The 22,892-nt window shown below is 56.4% G+C and overlaps 1 protein-coding gene across 1 annotated transcript in view; it reads left to right on the top strand.

Annotated features, from left to right (window-relative positions):
* Positions 1-22,892, top strand: part of SPTBN5 (spectrin beta, non-erythrocytic 5) — a 55,438-nt gene that overhangs the window by 2,947 nt on the left and 29,599 nt on the right. Inside the window, 22 exon segments of the mRNA XM_046652742.1 lie at positions 3,109-3,173; positions 3,504-3,612; positions 3,615-3,724; positions 3,964-4,131; positions 6,842-6,958; positions 9,042-9,199; positions 9,736-9,964; positions 10,786-11,417; positions 12,972-13,110; positions 13,222-13,454; positions 13,700-13,853; positions 13,942-14,142; positions 14,220-14,426; positions 15,402-15,534; positions 16,215-16,327; positions 16,416-16,616; positions 17,299-17,451; positions 19,926-20,056; positions 20,293-20,532; positions 20,847-21,134; positions 22,202-22,442; positions 22,596-22,735. Of these exon segments, the coding sequence (XP_046508698.1) occupies positions 3,109-3,173; positions 3,504-3,612; positions 3,615-3,724; positions 3,964-4,131; positions 6,842-6,958; positions 9,042-9,199; positions 9,736-9,964; positions 10,786-11,417; positions 12,972-13,110; positions 13,222-13,454; positions 13,700-13,853; positions 13,942-14,142; positions 14,220-14,426; positions 15,402-15,534; positions 16,215-16,327; positions 16,416-16,616; positions 17,299-17,451; positions 19,926-20,056; positions 20,293-20,532; positions 20,847-21,134; positions 22,202-22,442; positions 22,596-22,735 (4,162 nt within the window).

Genomic DNA, 22,892 nt, shown 5'->3' with positions numbered 1-22,892 from the left:
ATCAATAAACTTCTGGAAAAATCAGACCTTCACCCCATCGGCTCTGGTTTCCAGTGACTGCGTCCCAGCTGTCTCAGGAGTGGAGCAGGGGTCCCTTGGATCCATTCTGAATGAAGCAGAGGAGTCAGGGAGGGTGCGCCCCTTCTGTGTGCCGTCCCTGTGACCCACTACCCGTCCTGTGTCCTCTCTGGGTGGCTTCTTTAACAGGAAAGCAGCTCCATCAGCTGGGGGCAGAGGCCAGGTCCGGGAGCAGGCCCCCAGGGAGGCTCAGGTCCCAACTCAGAGTGACTGGAAGCTAAGACTGGAGGGGGCCATGGAGGTGGACCCTTCTGAGGCAGGGACAGGGCATCACTGAGCACTCTCCAAGGAGACCGGCCCACCGTGACGTCCTCTCTCCAGTGTGCGGGCAGGCCCATGCATCTGAAGGTGCAGTCCTGCTAAGGTGGAGCCCCCAGGCTGGCTACCACTGCCCCTGCCTCTTGCCACACATCACAGGTGTGGACCACCCATAGCAGACATCCAGGTTTTTCCCACTAGCGCACATCTGCCCTTTTGGCATTCCACACCTGGAATTTACTTTGCAGAGCACTCCCTGCTTTCCCATCCTCAGTCTAAGCCTTGAGGTTTGGGTGAGATAGACCCCCATCTTTTTCTAGGGTGGGTCCTAATTGGCTTAAGCCAGTTAGAGTATTTCATCCCCCTGGTCACAGAAATTGGTTCAGGAATGGACATGTAGCTCAATTCAAGCCTATGAGAGCCAGGCCCCTCAGACTTCTGTTCCAACTCTTGAGAGAGATGTTCTCTCCTCTCAGAACCATGCAGTGGAAAGAAGTGAGTCTATTGGTGCAACAGTATAAACAACATTGAGGGGAGTGTCCAGAGCTGCTGGGAGTAGGGGAGTGAGGTTAGACTGACAGCAACCACCCTGAGGAAGATGAAGATGAAGGAGGCATTGAGAAAGGCAGAGGGAATCCAGGTGGCATCATTTGAGCTGCTGGATCAAACCTTACCTAAAGTCCTCCTCCTGCCAGACTTTTCAGTTACATGGGTCAATACATTCCCTTTATGTTGTTTAAACCCATTTGACTTGAGATTTCAGTTACTTACAATGTAAATAATCCAAAACTATGTACTGACCAATGGGGATTTCAGCAGGGGCTGCAATCAGTTACTGCAAAAGAGGAGCAGGTCCTTGCAGCGTGTGCAATGGCTTTAGCTACAGTTGAGCTAAGAAGGAAGAAAAGCACTTCCAAGCCCCACTCAACAACCTCAAATGAAACAACCTCTGTTGAGATCTCTGTACAAAGCGTCCTGCAGCTCCATCCTGTCCTCTGGTGGCCACATCACACAAGATGCCTGGGGCAAGGGTCTTAATAGGAGGAGAAACAAGCTTACGGGGGCAGGAGAGGGGACTTCCTAGAAGAAGCAGGATTTTAACTGGGGCGGATAGGATAGAAGAATGTGGGCACTGGGGAGCAGAAGGGGCATTCTAAGCTGAGAGAGGGAACAGCTGAGCCCAGGTCTGGGCAGGAAAGCTCTGGTCCTGTCCAGGCAATGGGGTGTCTTCATAGGCGTGAGCAGAGTTGTGCTCTGGGAGGTAAGTCTGAGGACCGTGTGTAGCTGAGGAGCAGGCAGGATGATGAGCTGGGGACCAGTGATGAGCCAGATTCTTCTTCTCAGATCTCTGGCAGCAGATTGGCAGCTGCGTCTTGGGATGAACAGGGCAGGTGGAAGGAAAAAAGGAAACCACTCACCTTGGTGTTATCTGGGCCTGGGGAGGAGACCCGGCTGGACTGACGGAAATGGCAGATAGCAGGGGCTGTGTGGGGAGGGGAGAGAGAGCAGGAAATGCCAAGAATCTGCAGGGGCGGTGAGCATAGACAGGGTGGGAGGGTGGACCGTGGAGCGCTGGGGACACACAGCGGCAGCCACTGGCGACTGACTGGATCTGGGACTGCAAGCAAGGAGGAGGCTCGGGCTCATCCCAAGCATCGGGAAGACAGTGGCAGGAGGGACCTCGCAGGGAGAGGACAACAGACACAGGGGAGCTGCCCCACCCCAAGAGCACCGTGCCCCTCACTCTGAGCCCCCGCCTGGGGATCAGGTGTGGTTCCTCCTGCCCAGCTCTCGAGGGCAGGCTGCGGCCGCTGCTCCCCTCACTGGCTTCGACTGTCGAGGACCCCCCGATGAGGAGTGTTGCGTCTCCTCTCAGAGCCCCTGGGGCTGCCGGATGGATCGACCCACACTGCAGACACAGACACAGACACACACTGCAACCCAGTGACTGCTACCCTGAGTTGAGCCAGGCCCTTCTGTGACACCACCTGAGTTAGAACTCGCTCTCTCTGGCATGCAGCTTAAAGTTGCTCGCGGAGGGAGAGAGAGGAGCCTGCTGGCCCCCTCCGCAGCCCCTGCCCCCAAGCCCGGGCCCAGCCGGCTCCGCGGGAGCACAGGGCCTGGGTGCCTCTCTGTGGAGCCCCCAAAGGTGAACATTGCGTCTCTGACTTTGTCATTTCCACAGCTTCTGCGGCACCAGGTTATCCCTTCCCAGGGGGAGCCCCCTTCAGGAAATAGCCCCCAGGCATGAGGAGGCATGCACCTTCCTGTCCTGGGCTAGGTTGGATGCATTTCTGTCAGGGGGGCCTGGAAAGCCAAGCACAGGGTGTGTTGATTCCCCTCTGTCTATGGGGTGTTCCCCAGGAGAAGACGACAGGGCCACGGCCCAGCATGCTCCCTCCATCCCCGCCCCTGCAGGTGTTCACAAAGAGGGCCTGCAGGGGTGCAGAAGCTTCTGACCAGAGGTGACTTTAACCCAGACCGCAGCCCCCCACAGTACTCCCACCCAGAGCCAACTCAAGGCCATCCCATGGTCCTCTGCGTCTTGGGAGCCAGGACCCCAGGCTGACGTTGGGGGATGATGATGGAGGAGATCCTGGAGCAATGTCTACAGCATTCTTGAGCCGCCCCCTCCCAGTCTGGGCCACGCCCTGCGGCAGGTGGGAGGACAATGCCTTCTGTGTGCCGTCATCCCGGCCCTGCTTGCTAAAGAGGAGGACCATGGCGTAGCCCCAGCTCCGGCCTCGGCCTTAGCCTCTCCTCCCCACACAGCCCCTGCTATCTGCTATTTCCGTCTGTCCAGCCGGGTCTCCTCCCCAGGCCTGGACATCACCAAGGTGAGCCGTTTCCTGTTCTCCTTCCACCTGCCCTATTCATCCCAAGAAGCAGCTGCCGATCCAGAGATCTAAGAAGAAGAATCTGGAAAGTGGGGTGGGGTGAAAGGGTCCCTGGGACATTCAAGCACAGGGCATCAGCCAGAGCCCCAGAACCTTACCTGGCTAGGCTCCAAGCTTCGATCCTCCACCAAATGTGGGGACAGTCTGGCAGGGAGGGGCCCCCTTACCCCTGGCAGAGGCACACCTCTTCCAGGGAGTCATCCGTATCCATACTCCCCCCGCCCCAACATCTCCAGCTTAGGGAAACGTCTTGTGGTCCCTAGTCCCCAGAGGGCTGCAGGCCTGCTGGCTGGTCAGCCCCATAATCTCCAGCAGCTCCTTGGGGCTAAAGGACACCTGAAGCAGGGGGCCAGGGACGGCTCTCCTGGTCCAGTCCCGCCATGGACTCTGCGTACGAGGTGGGCCACGTTCGCAAGCTGCAGGCACGGCACATGCAGGTACAGGAGAAGACTTTCACCAACTGGATCAACAACATCTTCCAGCACGGCCGGGTAAGTGTAGCTGGGTGTTCACCACAGCCCACCTGTACCATGCCCACAGCTCCCTGGCCAGTGGACCCTGGGAGGCTGACTGTGAGGTCATCCACTAAGGTTTCTCTCGACCCTAAAGCACAGCTAAAGCCAACGTTCCCTCCTCAAGGCAGCTGCTCTGGGCTCTGCCCCTCATGTCCTGGGATGGGGCAGACAGGTGAGGCTGGGCTGACCCTGTGCCTTCCCCGATTCCCTCCCAGGTTGGCATCAAAATCCAGAACTTGTACACGGAGCTGGCCGATGGCATCCACCTTCTGCGCCTGCTGGAGCTCATCTCCGGGGAGGCCCTGCCGCCCCCTAGCCGGGGCCGCATGCGCGTGCACTTCCTAGAGAACAGCAGCCGTGCTCTGGCCTTCCTCAGGGCCAAGGTGGGCACTGGGGAGAGGGCTCTGGGCCTGGTGCTGGGGCGGGCAGCGAGGGCAGGCTGGACCACTAGATCATCTTTCCTTGGCTGGCCACAAGGCAGAGAAGAAGCTCTGGAGCCTGAATCCAGAAGCAGCAGCTGGGATACTGGGGGCCAGGAAGCAAAGCCCTTCCTTGCACGGTTCTCCCAGCTTGAAGCAGGAACAGCCATCATTCCTGGCGGGTGGGACTGAAATACGCCATTGACAGTGATGAGAGAATCGCAGGGTTCGAAGCTGAAGGACTGACTCTTAACCTTCCCTTTTCATAAATGAGGAAATTATTTACCAGGCAAGACCCATGGTCAACTGGCCAGCAGAGTCCAGATGCGGGGCTGTGGGAGGCAGGCTGAGGGTAGGACTCAGGAAGAGCCCAGACACTGAGCCAGGCAGTGGAGGGAAGAGACACAGGCTCTGCCTTGGAGAAGCTGGACCAGATAGCAGGGAGGGGCTCAGCCAACAGGAGGGACCCTGAGAGAAAGAGACGAGCCAAAGAAAGAGTCACTAAAAGGAGGCAAGAGCTCGAGGGACACGGAGGGACCCTTGTGCCCAGTGTCAGGGGGCTGTGCATAGGTCATTTATACTGAGAACCGGGAACTGGGAAGCCACAGCTCTCCTGGCCTCAGGTACTGAAGCCGGGAGGTGGCTGTCCCTGGAGGCTGGGAAGTCACCGACCTGGAACTGGCTGGGCTGAGCCTGACTGTGTGTGTGCCGGTCACTCATGTCCTGGAATGGAGGTCACAGTCAGAGCCCTGGGTGCTGATATGCTGGAGGGTGGCCAGGGAGGTAAGAAACCAAAGCAAAGGATGGGAACACTGTGGTCCCCGAGCACACAGAAGAGCAGAAAGCTGCCAGCCACAGAATGCCAGGCCCTACTTGGTTCTGGGGACAATGGCCTGTGAGCCAGCCACCTCCACTCCGGGGACTGGGGAAGGGCGTGAGCCCCGTGGCCCTTGTCAGAGGCTCTGTAGCTCCCCTCGAGCTTTGATACACAGCATGGCACTGATACGTAGCCTGTAAAGGTGACAGCCTCGTCTCCACTATACATATAAGGCAGCTGTGGTCAAATGATTACCCCCTGCCCCAAAGCACCGTTAATAAATAGAATGTGGGATGCGCTCATTTCTGGAGACCTTGCCATGTGCTAGGTGCTCCGCGCCAGGCTCCGGGGACTGCAGTCAGCCAAGCCCAGACCTGACTTCAAGGGGCCTGCAGTTTCAGGACACACAGTTTATTTGAACCCAGATCAGTGGTGTGCTGGTAAATGTTTAACAACCGGCTCTTGGGGAGTTGGGGAGGGGGCACTAAAAGCCCTGGTTCGTAGCATTTGCTGATTTCAGTGGCGTTGATACAAAGCTGGGAAGATCAGCTCTCAAGGGCTGGCAGCAGCAGACTCTAACACCCCACCGACCAGATGCTCTGACTCCAAGCTGAGTCAAATGCAGAAGGGCTCAGGTGCCAGGAGAAGAGGGCAGAGCAGGGGGTGGGCCCTTCAGAGACCAGGTGGATACAACAGTATACCCACGGGGAGTTCCCGGGGATGCAGCCCCTCCCTCCAGGCTGGCGGGTGGCTGAAGCCAGTTTCCCACCAGGTCTGATGGAGTCTCTCTCCCTTTCTCTCTTCATTTAGTGCACATTTATCAATTACCCACTACATGCTGACACTCTACTAGGTGCTTGGGAGACAGCAAGGACTAAACCAACATCCCCACCCGAGCAGGGTGAGGGGTTGAAGGGAGTGTGTTCGGGCAGGAAGAACAGCCCTTGGGCTTTGATTTTAAATAGGGTGGCAGGGTAGGCCTCACTGAGAAAGTGGCATTTGAGTAAAGACTTAAAGAAAGTAGCCGTGTGTCTATCTGGGGGAGCATTATTTTCAGACGGCAGGGGCAGTCAGTGCAAAGGCCCCAAGGCTTGTGCTTAGAATCTCAGGGACTACAAGAATCCCAGGGGCCTTGGCCATGTGATCCAGGAGAGGAAGATGGAGCCAGAGGGTGAAGGGGCCCAGGCCATTGCAGCTTCTATGTTTATTCTGTTTTTTTTCCCCTTGATCTGCTCCTCCTCCCTGTCCAAGCAGCAAGATCTAGGGCAGTAGGTTCTCAACATTAGTGCACACAGGAACCACCCAAGGTGTTTGTCCAAATGCAAATTCGTAGGCCCTGGCCCAAGAGAGTCTGAGTGGGTGTGGCCTGGGAATCTGAATTTTTAACAGGAGCGGAAACACTGGTGAGGAAGCTTGAGATTCAGGTGTGAGCCAGGGACCCAAGCACTCCGTGGAGACTCTGAGATGCCCTGTGAGGTGGAGGCACAGTTGCTATTGCTGTTGAGCTCATACATTGACTGTTATGACCCCTCATTTCCAACCCCTGTAGTTGAACCATTGATCTCGGTCTAGGTTTACCTGTAGCTCACGTACAGGAGGTCCTCCCACTCCAGTGGTCCAGCCAGTTCATCAGGTTGGGGCTTTGCCCAGATGGGCTTGGAGTCAAAGTCCCAACCACTTAGAAAGCCTTCACTTGCCTGGCCTTGTGCCCTGCCTGCTGCTCCCTCAGGGACCTCCTAGGGCAGGATGGATTCCAGGACCCTCCCATCTGAAAAACGGCCCCCTGGACTTTTGGTTACTCCGAGTCTGCTCTGGCTCACGAGCTTCATGGCTGAGCCAAGCCAACTGTGCCCACAGGTGCCAATTCCCCTCATTGGGCCAGAGAACATCGTGGACGGAGACCAGACGCTCATCCTGGGACTCATCTGGGTCATCATTCTGCGTTTCCAGATTTCCCACATCTCCCTGGACAGGGTATGTCTCAGCCCCCAGCACCCAGCACGCAGCCCAGCCCAGCCCAGCCCAGCCCTGGCCTCACCTCAGGCCCCTGGGGACAGAGCTGTCCACCTGACTGTTATGATCCCCAGAGCAGATCCGTGGCATCCACACAATCAATATTCACTCTTCAACCATGGGCAAAGAGCTCAGAATGTCTGAGAGATTGTAATATGCTAAAGTGAGAACTAGGTTCATGGGCTTCACACCCCATCTGGGACAAGCCTTTCACTAGTGAGGGGTCGAGGCGACTGCCTGTGACACGCCTTTCACTCCCAACTTGTTGCTGCCTCCCTGGCACCAAAACCCTATAACTTCCATCACACTCTCACGGGCCGTTGGGGGAAGTGGAACATACAGAGGGAGTCCCAGCCCTGGAGCTTTCCAAACCCCCAGTGTCCTGACGACCAAAGAGATGGTCCCTCATCTTCCTCCATCCTACCTCTCCTTTTCCCACAACTGGATCAGAAAGAGTGAAAACACAAAGTCCTCATATTTATCAATTTTCATAGTTTCATAGTTTCTAAGACACCACTAAAACTCGAGTCCAGAGGGTTAGGAAAACCAACCTAGAGAATGAAGCCTTAATGAAAAGAGGCCATAGACTTGGCTCAAATCCAGGAGGCCCCTTGGAACTCACGGTGTGATGTGAGCCCCAGCAGAGCAGGGCCCTTGCCTGGCTGTCCCCAGAGCCTAGCACCTCTGTGGTGAATGAACAGGTGGAAGAATCCCTAGCTGACCTCAAGCCCTTCCAGAAAGCCTGGTTCCCCTCCCCCGGCCCCTAAGCCAGTTCCAGGTGCCCTGCCACCCCTTCCCTTGGGAGCAGCAGGTCTGCATCATCCTCTGACGGGCCACCATCCGCCCTGCTGGCTCTGCTTGTCCTCAGCCAACTCCGGCCCTGCTCCCTGCAAAACTCAGCCATATCTGACCCCACACCTTCACGTGCTCATCTCCAGAATCTCTCCTGGTTCCTGTCTGCCAGGCGGGCCCGGCCGCTCAGGTTATCAGTGGCCTTGCTGTGACAGAGCCCAGCTCCTGTCCCCCTCCCCCTGCACTTCTGCCCACGTGTCCTTCCTACCCACGCTCGGGGCCCAAAGGCCAGGGGAGGAAATGCAGTCTACTGTGTTTTGACATTTTGAGTTTATAAACAGAAATTGATGGAAAGGGGGAGAAAAAAAGAGGAAGCGAGGGAGAGGAGAGAGGCGAGGGGGGGCTTTGGCGTGTGAGGGGTGAGGAAGGGAGTGGATGGAAGGAGAGTGCCCCTGAGGGGAGGGCAGGGAAGCAGGAGAAGGAAGGAAGGAGGAGGGAAAGAAACACTGAGTGGAAGAAAGAGGGCAGGGGCGGGGCAGGTGGATGCCAAGAGTGGCAGAGCAAAGAAAGTTATCAATGAGAGGCACGTGCCGTGGGGGAGGGGATCAGAACCAGGTAGAGATGGCCATTTCCCAGGGCTCTGCCCTCAGGCAGCCGAGTGAGCTGTTGAGGTGGTGGGCAGGTGGGCTCACCACTCAGAAGTGGGCTCTCTGTCAGACGGTCCTGGGTCAAGCGAGACCCTCCCCTATTGGCTGCAGAACCCTGGGCCGCTTCCTCATCTCTCCTCTTGCATCTCGTTGTATGATCCTTAGAATATAAATACTAATCGTGCCTCCCTCCTATGGCTGTGAGGCGTGGAGAGCCATGCGTATGGGCCCAGATCCTGGATGGCAGAAAGCCTTCGATGACAGGAGCCGGTTAATGAAACTCAGCCTCAATTCTGTGCAGCCCAGGGTCGGTTAGCACAACACCTGGGCCATCAGAAGGGCTAGAGAAATGGGAGCTACCACTGCTGTTGTGACTCAAAGCCGGGTGCTCAGAGGCGACAGCTTTCAGGTGCCCCGCTTCTTTGGAAGGACAATTTTTCTCACCCCCAATCACGGCCCACCACGAATGAAATCGAATAAAATCAGATGCTCTGAAAAGAGTGGTCCACACCCGCCTCCAGGTGTGGGGAACAGGATTACAACTGCGCCCAGCCTGCCTCTCCCACGGCCTCAGGCTCTGCCGCCTCCCCACCTGTCCCTTCCAGGAGGAGTTCGGGGCCAGCGCAGCCCTGCTGTCTGCCAAGGAAGCTCTGCTGGTCTGGTGCCAGCGGAAGACAGCCTGCTACACCAACGTCAGCATCACCGACTTCTCCCGCAGCTGGAGTGACGGGCTCGGCTTCAGTGCCCTCATCCATGCCCACAGGTGAGCATGAGGGAGAGGGGGCCCAGTGCGCTCCCAGCCCTGACCTGGCCTGACAGCCTTCCTCCTGGGGCCTCTGCCACTGAGCCAACTGCTCCAGGGCTTGGGTCTTCAACCTGCCCATTCTCCTACATCCTTCTGGCCCCTGTGCCCTGGGCACAGAAATAGAGAGGGCTGATGGCTGAGGCCTGGACTATGACTACCCCTCCTGGCTTTCCTGGGAAATTCCACGGAATTGACCAGGTTTGCCTTTGACCCCTGCCTTTCTCACGTCTTGTGTCCCTGATGCTATTCTTGGTCCTCTCCCCAGCAAGTACCAGCCCTTTTAGAGCTTCTCCCCCTGCCCACGAGCCTCGCCCCTGAGCCAAATTATCCCAGGGCCCTATACCTACAGCCAGCGCCTCAGATAACTGTCAGGGGGAAACTAACGTACGGGAAGGTGTGAATGACCAATAGGACGTGTCTGCCCCTTTAACACGTCCACTTAAACCCGAGCGGTAACTTGTTCTGGTGAAGAGCACTGCCTGTTCTCTGTCCAGGCCAGACCTGCTTGACTACGGCTCCCTGCATGCTGACCGCCCAATGCACAACCTGGACTTCGCTTTCCGCGTGGCTGAGCAGGAGCTGGGCATCGCTCAGCTGCTGGACCCCGAGGACGTGGCGGCCCTGCAGCCTGACGAGCGTTCCATCATGACCTACGTCTCCCTCTACTACCACCACTTCTCCCGCCTGCACCAGGGGCAGACTGTCCAAAGAAGGCTCGCGAAGGTTGGGGACAAAGGGAAGGTGGCATCGAGGAGAGGTGGGGGCGAGCATGAGCTCTAGAGTCAGACACGCCTGGGTTTGAAGCCTGCCTCTGCCACTTCCTAGCTGTGTGGCTTTGGCCACGTTGCCTAACTTTACTGTGCTCCAACTGTAAAATGGAGACAATAATGCCTGGGTAACAGAGGCTGCTATGAGTGTTCAAGAAAAGTGCCCAGCATAGCGCCTGGCACACAGGGAAAGCCAGGTGAGCGACAGCCCCTCCCGTCCCTCCCAGGCCCCATCCCCCTCTGCTCCTAGGCTGTTAAGCTTCTAATAGGATAAGAGGCTCAGAGAGCCGGACTCTGCAAGGACAAGCACAGAAGCAGTTCTGCTGGGCCGAGTCCATGTTTTGGGGGGCCTTTCTTATTCTCTGGACACGATGGCAGAGGCTGAGGCCAGGGAGGACTGTTCTCAGGGTTGGTGTCTCTCTTGCAGGAGATGATCCAGGCCAAGGGCTCTGAGCTGCTTTAGGGGTGTGGGGGCCTCAGGGAAGGGACAGAAGGCTCAGAAAAAGAAAAATAGCACCCCCAGGGGTGAGGCCAAATGGGTACAAGATGGAACAAGGCAGGGCGGGAGCCCCACACTCTCAGGTCTGAGTATGCAATGCAGGCAGTCCCGCTTCTCTGGGGGCTGGGAGGACCCCCACTTTAGTGCATCCTCAGTGAAGGAAGGAGCTACCACCCACCTGGGCACCCCTGGCTGGCACTCAGCATCCAAAAGGGGCGTGCCTCCATTCCAGGGCCTGCCCCGGGTGCCACCCTGATCCCTTCGCATGCCCCCTCCAGATCCTGCTTCAGCTCCAGGAGACAGAGGAGCTGCAGACCCAGTACGAGCACCTGGTGGCCGACCTGCTATGCTGGATTGCAGAGAAGCAGGTGCAGCTGGAGGCGCGGGATTTCCCAGACTCCCTGCCTGCCATGCGCCAGCTACTGGTGGCTTTTGCCTCCTTCCGCACCCAGGAGAAGCCACCGCGGCTGCAGCAGCGAGGGGCCACGGAGGCCCTGCTCTTCCAGCTGCAGACAGCACTCCGAGCCCAGAACCGCAGGCCGTTCCTGCCTCAGGAGGGCCTGGGCCCTGTGGAGCTGTCCCAGTGCTGGGCAGGCCTGGAGCAGGCAGAGGCCTCTCGGAGCCAGGCCCTGCAGCAGAGGCTCCTGCAGCTAGAGCGGCTGGAAACCCTGGCCCGGCGCTTCCAGTGCAAGGCGGCCCTCCGGGAGAGCTTCCTGACAGATATAGAGCACGTGCTGGGCCAGGCCACAGCCCCACCAGCCAGCCCGGCCATAGTGGAGGTGGCCGCCCAGAGGCTAGGCATGCTGGAAGCCAGCATCCTGCCCCAGGAGGGGCGTTTCCAGGCCCTAGCGGAGCTCGCGGACATCCTCCAGCAGGAACAGTACCACAGCTGGGCAGATATAGCCCGCAGGTGAGCTTCGGGTACATGAACTATCTTCAATATAGGCTAAGGCCTTCCTAGCATAGCCCTATTTGACACATGCCCATTCCTTGCCACAGAGGAGAGGGGTGATTTATGGTTTCAGGAATCCACTTAAAAAGATAGGACCAGCCTGGTGGCATAGTGGTTAAGTTCACATGCTCCACTTTGGAGATCCAAGATTCATAGGTTCAGATCCCGGGCATGGATCTACACATTGCTCATCAAGCCACACTGTGGCAGTGTCCCACATACAAAATAGAGGAAGGCTGGCATGGATGTTAGCTCAGGGACAATCTTCCTCAGGCAAAAAGAGGAAGATTGGCAACAGACAACAGCTCAGGGCCAATCTTCCTCACCAAAAAAATAAAAATAAAGAAATAAGAAGATCTAGCTCCCACTGATGTCTGCAATTCCACCGCCCATAATTCATCCCTTTTGGTAAAGCACTGTCCTTTCTTATTAATTCATTCACTAAACAAGCATTTATTGAGTGTCTACTACAACCCAAGCAAGGTTCTAGGTGCTAGAGATTGTGCAGTGAAGAGGTCAAATAAAAATCCCTCCCCTCATGGAGCTCACACATTACTAAGGAAAACAGACAGATAAGAAAAATATACAGTGTGTGAGACAGTGATAAAAATTAATAATAAAGCAGGATAGGGGACTATGAAGTGCCAAGGTCAGGGGAGGGGTTGGATTGGGTGGTCAGAGGAGGTTGACTTTTGAGCAAAAACCAGAAAGAAGTGAGGGAGCAGCCATCCAGGTATGGGGACAGATTGTATACCAGGCAGAGAGAAGGGCTAATGCGGTGTCCCCAGGGGGCGCATGCCTGGCATGTTTGACAAATAGCACGGAGGCCAGCGTTGGCCCAGGTGAACACGTGGTAGCTGAGGTCAGGGAGGTTCAGGGGCGAGGGGGGAGATCATGCCCAGCTCTGTAGGGTGCAGTAAAGACTTGGTTTCTACTCAGAGAAAGCTGGGAAATCACGGGAGGGCTTGAGCAGAGGAGCGGCCCAATCTAACCTGTTTCCCCGTGATCACTCTGGATGCCATGTCGGGAATAGACTGAAGGGGCAAAGTCAGAAGCAGAGGGACCAGATATGAAGCCATTGCAATAATCCAGGCTGGAGAAGCAGGGGAAGTGATGAGAAAGGGTGGGATTCTGGATAAATTCTGAATCCAAGAGGCTTTGCAGACAGATCAGATCTGGCATGTTTGACAAATAGCACGGAGGTGTGAGAAAATGAATTATCAAGATTTTAACCTGGGCACCTGGAAGGACGGAGTTGCTGAATGGGGACTGGAAAGAAGGCTTAGGGGGGCCATGAAGGCATAGACCTCCCAGACCCTCCTTCTGGCTTCCCTGCCTGTGTCTACGAGGCAAGGACACACTGCCCCAACCATCCCAGGCTGGGATGCGCAGAGCCCCAGCCACGGAGCTCGGGCTCCCCCAGGACAACCAAGCCCCCCACCAGCTGTGGACCCTACAGTAGCTTCCCTGCCCCAGCCCAGTGGAGACCACCCTTATTCTCACGTCCTCCAGGCAACTGGAGATCACTCGGCGTTGGGAGCGGCTCCTTCAGTGTCTGCAAGGGCAGAGGAGGCAGATGGCAGGCATGCAGCCTGTGCTGAGCCTGCTGCAGGAGGTGGAGACTGCCTCCAACCAGCTCAAGGAGCTGCAGGTGGGCCTGGACCAACAGACCCCTGGGAAACACAGCAGGGTGCACCAGCACTGGCACTGGTGGGGACCCAGCACTCTGGGACTGCAGTGACCACTCATCATCCCTGGCCAGGTGCTAGCCAGCTCCACGGCCTGTGGGCAGCAGCTGGCAGAGGCAGTGGAGTTGATGCAGAGGCATGACCTGCTAGAGGCCCAGGTCTCAGCCCACGGAGCCCACATGAGCCATCTTGCCCGCCAGACCACGGAGCTGGACTCCTCCTTGGGCACTGGGGTGGAGGTGCTGCAGGCCAAGGCCGGGGTGCTGGCCCAGCTCCACCAGAGCCTGGTGCCTCTTGTCAGGGCCCGGTAAGAGCTTGCCCAACTCTTACACCTTCTCCTGCCCAAGTTACCTCCCGCCCAGGTTGAAATACTGCTGGCCTGGCAGCTTCCTCTACCCTGACCCTCACCCCCCAGGCCTCAGCCTCCCCTGTTGAGTCATCCAGGGGAAAGAAAAGTCCTGTCTATGGGGGAGCATCTGAGCCTGGTGGGCAACCCCCTCCCCAAGCCCCATGACTCCCTGAGCCCGTTGGTGGCCCTTGCTGTCCCTTCAGGCGGGCCTTGCTGGAGCACACCCTGCAGCGGCTGGAGTTCCTGCATAACTGTGAGGAGGAGGAAGCCTGGTTGAGGGAGCGCCGACAGCTGGTGGAGGACACGGCCCTGGGCCGGGATCTTAGGCAGATCTCAGCGGCCCTGCAGAAACACAAGGTGCTTGATGCCCGGCGCCCCGCCGGTCCCCACCTCCCTGCTGTCCCTCCCTTCCCCTCACCGAGCTCCCTGCTTTGCGCTCCACCAGGCCCTGGAAGCTGAGCTCCGCTGCCACCAGGCTGTGTGCGCTGATCTCGTGCGGAGAGGTTGCGACCTGGGTGCCCGCGGGCCCCCGACGCAGCCGGACCCCCGGGAGCGGGCCGAGGCGGTGCAGGGCACGTGGCGGTGGCTCCGGGCCCGGGCGGCGGGACGGGGTGCGCGGCTGCAGGCAGCCCTACTCGTCCAGCAGGTAGCGGGGCGGCGGGTGGTGGGCAGCTGGGGCGGCCGTGCAGGGTCGGCCCGCACCCAGCCAGCCCCTCCCTGCAGTACTTCGCCGACGCGGCAGAAGCGGCCTCGTGGCTACGGGAGCAGCAGTGCGCGATGGAGAGCGCGTCCTGCGGGCAGGACCAGGCGGCCGCCGAGGCCCTGCTGCGGCGCCACCTGCGGCTGGGGCGCGCCGTGCGCGCCTTCGGGGCCGAGCTGCACAGCTTGGATGAGCAGGCGCGGGCGGCGGCGGCCCAGGCGGCGCTCACGGTATGCGCGGGACCGAGAAGGGACCCAGAACGGAGGGACTACTTTCTGAAACCCTTGGGTCAGTTCATCGAGCCCCCAGTTTTTAAAAAGCACGTGGGTGGTGGGCAGGTGGCCCAGCCCCATCAGTCTGTTCCATTCTCTTTCAAGAAGCTGTGTATGTAGCTCAAGGTGTGTCAAGTGCGGCCTTCAGACCCTGCACTCAGGTTTGGCTGTGCTACCCTCATCCCTGAGGAGGCTCCATGTTCGGGCTCCCTTCTCTCCGCCTGGCCATGCCCCATGCACCCTGTGGGCTGCAGCTCAGGTCCTCACTTCTCGGGAGGTGGCCTGGCCGAGCAGTCAGCAGCTGACCGGAGTTCTAGTCTCAGCCCGCACTGACCATTTATGTGGCACCTGACACAACCAGGTCTGAAAGGCCTGTGGTTCTAACTTGGCCGAGGTCGAGCTCTTCCTTTTGCATTTATTCCCTGGACCACATGATTAACAATTGCTGAAAATAGAGCCACAATATGTTAGCAGTTGTCTGGTCCAACCCCCTCACTTTACAGATGAGGTGACCAAGAGACCAAGTTTCTGCCCAGGGACATGTGGTTATCCCTGCTGGAGAGGCCTCTCGACTCCCCGTCCAGGGCTGTTTCTTCCCTGTCGCTCACTGCGTGGCGGTGATGTTTAACTCCAGGCAGTTGCATTATGCTAACACCTGCTGCTTTGGGTGTTGCCTTCCTCTTGTTCTGTGTGGCCTGCTTCTCCAGTTTAACTGTGTAGACGAGTGAATGTGAGGTACCTTATCCTTCTGTGTCCTCTACTGCCTGGCCTCCTGGCATTGGTAGAGGGGTTGGGCCTGCTCCCTGGCATTTTCAGGCCCTGGCTTTGCCCAGTAATGCCAGGGGTAGGGTTGGGGGAGGTACGGAGGTGGCCCTCTGCTGCAGATGGGGAGCCACTTTGGCAGCTAACCAGAGCCTTCCATCCTCCATACAGAGGGAGTCTCCAGAAGACTGCAGCAGGGTTGATGGGGACACACCTGGGAGACCCAAGGATGGGACCCAACTCTTAGCACCACCCAGCAGTCAGCAGCCATGTCCCCAGGTCCAGATGCACTTCATCTACAGAGGTACAAGGCCAAGACCCGGTGTGGGAGCCTCAACAGACCATCATCAATTTATTCTGTGTGGCTCCCTGGCGCATCTGAGGACTGAAGGGAGGAAATTAAGGGGAGGCCATTTTGGGCTCAGCAGAAAGAAGGACGTGGAGCTGCCCAAAATTCTGATCTCCCTTCTCCTGCTTCCTGCTTCTCTCTGTTTTCTCCCCTTTTCCAATCTGTCTCTGTGCCTCTTCCTTTTCTTCAGTTCCCTCAGCCCAACCTTGAGCAGCCAGCTTGGCTGCCACTGCTCTGTCGGACCTTTGCCCAGGGCCAGAGGCACAGAGGGACTGAGACCAGAGGCTCGTCCACCCCTACCAGGAGGCCAAGCCTGTGCTTCCTCCACCCCTCTCTGCCCCAGTTCTTGCCACCAGAGCCACTTTGCCTCCCCGTCTGCAAATGCGCCTCCCCTGGCAAGGCCCGCTGAAGCCCACCTTGTCCTTGGAATCTTTCTTGATGGCCCCAGACCGTTCTGGCCATTTTTCCCCCCGGATGCCCGTAGTATTTATCTCATACCATGCACATTGTGCTTATCTATGGGCGGTCCTAGATAGTGTCCCACTTGCTCTGGGTTTGTGACCTTGCAATCCTGAGAAGGTCATAAGCCCCTGGAAGAGAAGGTCCAGCCCTTGTCCTTCTCTTGGCCTTCCCAGGAGAGGCCCTGAAGCCTGGGCACCAGAGGGGCCCTGACACCTGGGAGCTGAAGGACTGGGAGGGCTGCCAGGCCAAGGTGCCCATCAGCCACGTCCTACAGCAGGAACCCCAGGTACCAGCACTGGCCCCACCCTGCCAAGCCTTCTGCTACTTGCGAGGAGCCCCCTCTGGACGCACTGCTCTCTGTCCTGTCATCACAGGCGCTGTCTGCCCTGAGTTCTCCAAGGGAAGGCCGGAGGAACCTGGGGGCCTGGTGTGAGGTTTCTTGCCACTCTGGCCCCTGGGACACCCAGAAGGTGGCCCTTCCGGCTGAGCCTGACCCCAGCTTTGACCCCAACACCATACTCCAGACACAGGACCGCTTGAGCCAGGATTACGAGGGCCTGCAGGCCGTGGCAGAGGTAACCTTCCTTGTTCAAGAAACATTCATGGCGCACCTACTCTGTGCTAGACCCTGAGCAGAGAGCCCAGGGACAGAGCAGTGACTGGACGCGCTCCCTGGCCTCAAGGAGCTTACATCATGCAGAGAAGATGTGAAACAAGTCCTGAGACGGATGTGGGTGTGCTGGGAGCATGTGAGAGGGGAGCCCAGGTCAGGCGGGGGAGTCAGGGAGGGCGGCTCTGGGGGAAGGAGATTTAGGCTGTGACTTGAACAAGGAGAAGCTGAGAGCAGGTGAAGCCAGAAGGAGGGCAGAGGAGGTGGCGGGGAGGCAGTGTTCTGGGCAGGGCCTGTGCAAAGGCAGGAAAGAGGCCCCATGGAGGAGCGAAGGTGGGTGCCCGGAGCACAGAGGTGAGGCAGAAGGTAGAGGAAAGCCTGGAGAGGGAGTGGGCCGGCGGGCGGGGCCAGTCCCATGGGAGAGGTGGGGGTTGTACCTTAGAGCCGAAAGGCTCGAAAGGGCAAGATCAGATGAGCACGCTGCCAGAGCCACTAACCCGATGCTGAGTTCTCGCCAGCTCCCTTCCCTGACCCCTGACAGAGAATGCAGGGCCCTCTCTGCCCTGGCCCTGGGCTCTGTGTTTGGGGGTGATGGGGACCAGCTCTGAGCACCCTGTAGAGGGCACTGACGCTCCCCCCATCCTCAGCACCGCAGGGCCCAGTTGGAGGAGGCGGTGGCCCTCTTTGGCTTCTATGGCTCGTGTGAGGAGCTCCAGTCCTGGCTGGAAAACCAGACAGCGCTGTTCCTAACACTGCAGCCCCAGTCTGACAACGTGGAGGTCCTGCAGCTCAAATACGAGGTATAGCCCCCTTGACGCTGAGGGGGGGGTCTCAGCTGCTTGGTCCTGCTGCCCCTCCTTGTTCCTGTCCTTCACTCCTCTTCCTCAGTTCTCTGTGTTAACTGTGGTCCTGTCTCAGAGGAGGAAGCTAAGGGAGCTGGCCGTGAATTTTTTTTATCGATGTGTACTTGACATACGACATTATATTAGTTTCAGGTGTACAACATAGTGACTCGATATTCGTATATATTATGAAATGATAACCACAAGTCTAGTTAACATTTGTCACCATACATAGTTACAGAATTTTTTCTTATGATGAGAACTTTTAAGATTACTCTCTTAGCAACTTTCAAATATGCAATACAGTATTATTAACTACAGTTGCCATGCTGTACATTACATCCCCATGACTTATTTATTTTATAACTGGGAGTTTGTACGTTAGACTACCTTCACCCGTTTTGCCCCCTCCCCATACCCTAACTCTGGCAACCACCAATCTGTTCTCTGTATCTAGGAGCTTGTTTTCTTTAGATCCCACATGTAAGTAAAATCATATGATATTTGTATTTCTCTGTCTGACTTATTTCACTTAGCATAATGCTCTCAAGGGCCATCCTTGTTGTCCTAAATGGCAAGATTTCATTCTTTTTTATGACCGAATAATATTCCATTGTATGTGTATATGTATATCCATATGTGTGTGTGTGTGTGTCTGTATACACACACCACATTTTCTTTATCTATTCATCCGTTAAAAGACTCTTAAGTTGTTTCCACGTCTTGGCTGTTGTAAATAATGCTGCAATGAACGTGGAGGAACAGGTATCTCTTCGAGTTAGTGTTTTCATTTCCTTTGGATAAATACCCAGAAATGGAATTGCTGGACCATATGGTGGTTCTATTTTTAATTTTTTGAGGACCCTCCATACTGTTTTCTATTGTGGCTGCACTAGTTTACATTCCCACCAACCATGCGCGTTCCCTTTTCTCCACAGCCTCGCCAACATTTATTTGTTATCTTTTTGATAATAGTCATTCTGACAGGTGTGAGGTGATGTCTCTGGGGTTTTGATTGGTGTTTCCCCGAGGATTAGTGATGGTGAGCATCTTTTCATTACCTGTTGGGCATCTGTATGTCTTCTTTGGAAAAATGTCTATTCAGATCCTCTGCCCGTTTTTAAATCAGATTGTTTGGGGTTTTTTGCTATTGAGTTGTATGAATTCTTTATATATTTTGGATATTAACCCCTTATCAGATAAGTGGTTTGTGAATATTTTCTCCCATTCCCATTTTTTATGCTATCAGTGGTTTCCTTTGCTGTGCAGAAGTGTTTGATGTAGTTCTACTTCTTTAGTTTTGCTTTTGTTGCCTTTACTTTTGGTTCAAATCCAAAAAAGTTATTGCCAAGACCAGTGTCAAGGAGCTTACCACCTATGTTTTCTTCTAGGGGTTTTATGGTTTTAGGTCTTACATTCACGTCTTTAATCCATTTTGCATTAATTTTTGTGTATGGTGTAAGATAATGGCTCAGTTCCATTCTTTTGCACATGGCTGTCCAGTTTTCCCAACACCATTTATTAAAGAGACTGTCCTTTCTCCATTGTATATTCTTGACTCTTTTGTTGTAAATTAATTGACCATATTAAGCATGGATTTATTTCTGGGCTCTCTATTCTGTTCCATCGATCTATGTGTCTGTTTTTATGCCAATACCATACTGTTTTATTGCTATAGCTTTGTGTTATAGTTTGAGATCAGGAAACGTGATGCCTCCAGCTTTGTTCTTCTTTCTCAGGATTGCTTTGGTTATTCAGGGTCTTTTGTGGTTCTATACAAATTTTAGGATTATTTGTTCTATTTCTGTGAGAAAATGTCATTGGAATTTTCATAGAGATTGCATTGAATCTGTAGATTGCTTTGGGTAGTATGGACATTTTAACAATATTAATTCTTCCAATTCATGAACATGGAATATCTTTCCATTTATTTGTGTTTTCTTCAGTTTCTTTCATCAATGTCTTGTAGTTTACAGCGTACAGGCCTTTTACCTCCTTGGTTAAATTTATTCCTAGGTATTTTATTATTTTTGATGAAATTGTAAATGGGATTGTTTTCTTAATTTCTCTTTGTGATAGTTCATTATTAGTGTATAGAAATACAACAGATTTTTGTATATTGATGTTTGTATCCTATGACTTTACTGAATTCATTTATTCGTTCTCACAGTTGTTTGATGGAGTTTTTAGGGTTTTCTATGTTGTGTCATCTGCAAATAGTCTCAGTTTTACTTTTTACTTTCCAATTTGAATGCCTGGCCTTGAATTTTTAAAGGGTCCTCCCAGCCCTGTAAGGATGCAGATCCCTGTCCTTCCAGAGGGGTGCAGCTTGAACATCTCTGTAACAGAGCGTGTCAGAGGTCATTCACAGTCTTGAGGGGAGTGTGGGAGGAGAAAAAGCCGCCTCAAGCCCTGGGTCCTCCTTTCCCCAGAACTTCCTCTCTGCCCTGGCTGTGGGAAGGGGCCGCTGGGCTGAGGTCAGCAGCTCTGCTGAGCAGCTGAAGCAGAGATGTCCTGGAGACTCCCCCCGAATCCAGCGACAGCAGGAGGAACTGAGCCAGAGGTGAGAACGAGGAGGGAGTGCGGGGTAATGGACGTAGGCTGGGTGCCTGGGCCCGAGGGCCTGCTCAGCTGCCTCCTGAGATGCCAGGAGGAAAGACTGAACATGTCGGAGACAGCAAGTAACAGGTATGGGGACAGCCTGCCTGGCTGCTTCTGTCATGTGAGCCTCTGGCCAAGGCCCTAGGATGGACAGAAGGGTGTCCCTGTGATGGAGACAACCCTATTCCCTCTGCCCAGGTGGGGGCAGCTGGAGGCCCTGAAGAAAGAAAAAGAAATGCAGCTGGCGCGCACCGCAGACGTGCGCAGTTTCCTGCAGGAGTGTGGAGCCACACAGGTCCAGCTGCAAAACGTGATACTCCAGCTGGAAGCCCTGGAGCTGGGGCGCTCAGAAGACAGCCACCGCATCCTACACCTGGCCCAGCAGAAGATGCCAGCGCTAGAGAAGAGCATCCACTCCCTGCAAAGGGTGGCCATAAAGTACGGCCTGGGTTTGGCCGGGTGACTGTGCCCTGGGGGGCAGGGAAGGCCTGAGCAGGGTTATGGAATGAGAAAGGGGACAGAAGCGGGGATGGGGAGGATGGGCAGGATGTGTTGTTTGAAGGGTAGGGACAAAGATGGGGGAACAGCTTGAGAACATGCTCGTGGGGAAAGGGAGAGCCACACGGGTTTGCTGCCCCTACGTCAAGGGTGAAGTGGGAGTTCCGAGTAGCCACCACTTCCCCTGGGGAGCACAGGCCTGGGCACCAAGCCCAGGGCAGGGCACTGACTGGGCGGTGGGCCCCATCCACCAGAGTCAAGGAGTCAGGCCCTGCAGAGAGCCAGTTCCTGCAAGAACAGGTGGAGATGCTGCAGGGGCTGCTGGAACGAGCGCAGCAACAAGTGGCCCAGCTGGCCAGCACCCAAGCCGGGGTGCGGGCCAGGCAGAGCTTCCTGCAAGAGAGCCAGCGGCTGCTGCTGTGGGCAGAGAGTGTCCAGGCTCAGCTGCGCAGTGAGGAGGAGATGGGGGACATGGCCTCAGCCCAGCGGCTGCTGACGGAGCACCAAGACCTGCTGGAGGAGATACACCTGCAGCAGGAGAGGTCAGGACAGGAGGGTGGACAGGGCGTGCTTCGGGATGGCCGAGGCCTCTGGGGATGGGCCACCCGAGGGAGGGAGGCAGGAAGCAGTATGTCATCCAGGGGAGGGGCCCAGGCTGGTGTCTGGCATGGTGCTTGAGATTTTCAAGGAGGGGATGTAACCGGGGACTAGTCAGGCAAAGTGCATACTTTAGAGAGGGACCCAGGGCAGAGTCTGAGCTTCCTGGAAGGTTCTATCCAGTCCAGGCCTGGCCGTACCCCATCCAGGTGACCCTAGTGGGTTGCTTTCAGTCAGGGCAGCCTAGCCTCCCTGGCCATTCTGGGTAATGCAGACCCCACTAGCCCCTGGAGTCAAATGGCTGAGGACCCCCCATGGGACTAAGACACCCACCTCCTCAGTATGGCGATGCCTCCCCTCCTGCAGGGATGACGGTGCAGGTTTGTCCGGCGGGCGGGGTCACTGAGTACAGTCCTCAGGTTGTGCCCCACCCGAGAGGACCTGACAGGTGGCCAAGCAGGCACTGAATCCATTCCATCCTCAGCTCACCGGACTCTCCTATCCGGTTCAGGGCTGCGTCAGCTCAGAGGAAGTGGAGCCTCTTCCTAATTCACTCAAAGGTGTCACCTGTTCCCAAGCTGTGTGCCTGGGGGCTGCGCCAGGCTGAGAGGGGCGGGTGCCTTTTCTAATTGCTCAAGGCTCCATGTGGGCTTGCTGTGGTCCTGCCCTCAGGCATGTACGCCATGTGAGCGATTTTTCTGTGTGGTGCTGTCTCAGCTTGTCTACTTATCTGGGCATCGGCCATTAGAATGGCCAACTGTAGCACAGGTGTGACATGGCAGGGAGCGTGGAACCACTGAGTCCTGACTCCTGTGCTGGGCCCATTACCTTCAGTGCCTCTCCAGTGGGCCAGGGCACAGCTGTCCCGTGGGACGAGTGAACCAATGAGGCTAACCAGCCTCAGTTACCCTTCCACCAGAGCTCCAAAAGGAATAACCATGGAAGCGAGAGAGGAGGAAGGTCAGGGAGAGGAGTGGCCAGGCTTTGACCCTCTGCCTGTCGTCCTGGTCAGGCTGCAGCAGCTGGAGGCTCAGGGCCAGCCCATGGCAGCCTTGGACTCCCCGGACTCCCATGAGGTGGCCAGCGCTCTGAGGCTTCTGGGCCAGCAAGGCCGGGGGCTGAAGGCCGCCTGGGAGCAGAGACAGCAGCGGCTGCAGGAGGGGCTGGAGCTGCAGAGGTTCAGTCGAGAAGTGGATGGTTTCACCGCCACCTGTGCCAACCACGAGGCCTTCCTGCAGCTGGACAGCCTTGGGGTATGGAGCCAGGGATGTGCAGCTGGGGTGCTGCGTCCCCATCACTGGAGAGAGCTTGGAAGCCAGGCTGGGCAGGAGGCCTCTGGGCCAGCAGTGGGTGAGATGGTGCTGACCGCCATCCTCCCAGCGTGACCCTGCTCTCTGCACCCCTAGGAGGATGTGGCGGAGGCTCAGAGCCTGCTGCAGCGGCACCAGGAGTTTGGGCGGCTCCTGGGCGCCCTCAGCCCTCGGGCAGAGGCTCTACAGGCACGTGGCGAGAAGCTGGCTCAGAGCCAACATGCTGCTGCACACAAGTGAGCCTGGGCCTGTCCAGGCAGCACCTGCCCTGCTTTCCTTCTCAGCCTGCACAGCCTGTTGCCCTGAGGCTGGGAGAGTGGATGGGGAGTAGGGGGCCAAAGGGTGCAGCCTGGGGGTGGATGGGCCCAACCTTTGGGGTGGCCCTGGGGCAGA

Source organism: Equus quagga, chromosome 2 (genome assembly GCF_021613505.1).
Source record: "Equus quagga isolate Etosha38 chromosome 2, UCLA_HA_Equagga_1.0, whole genome shotgun sequence".
Classification (NCBI taxonomy): domain Eukaryota; kingdom Metazoa; phylum Chordata; class Mammalia; order Perissodactyla; family Equidae; genus Equus; species Equus quagga.
This window is presented reverse-complemented; position numbering and strand designations above follow the sequence as displayed.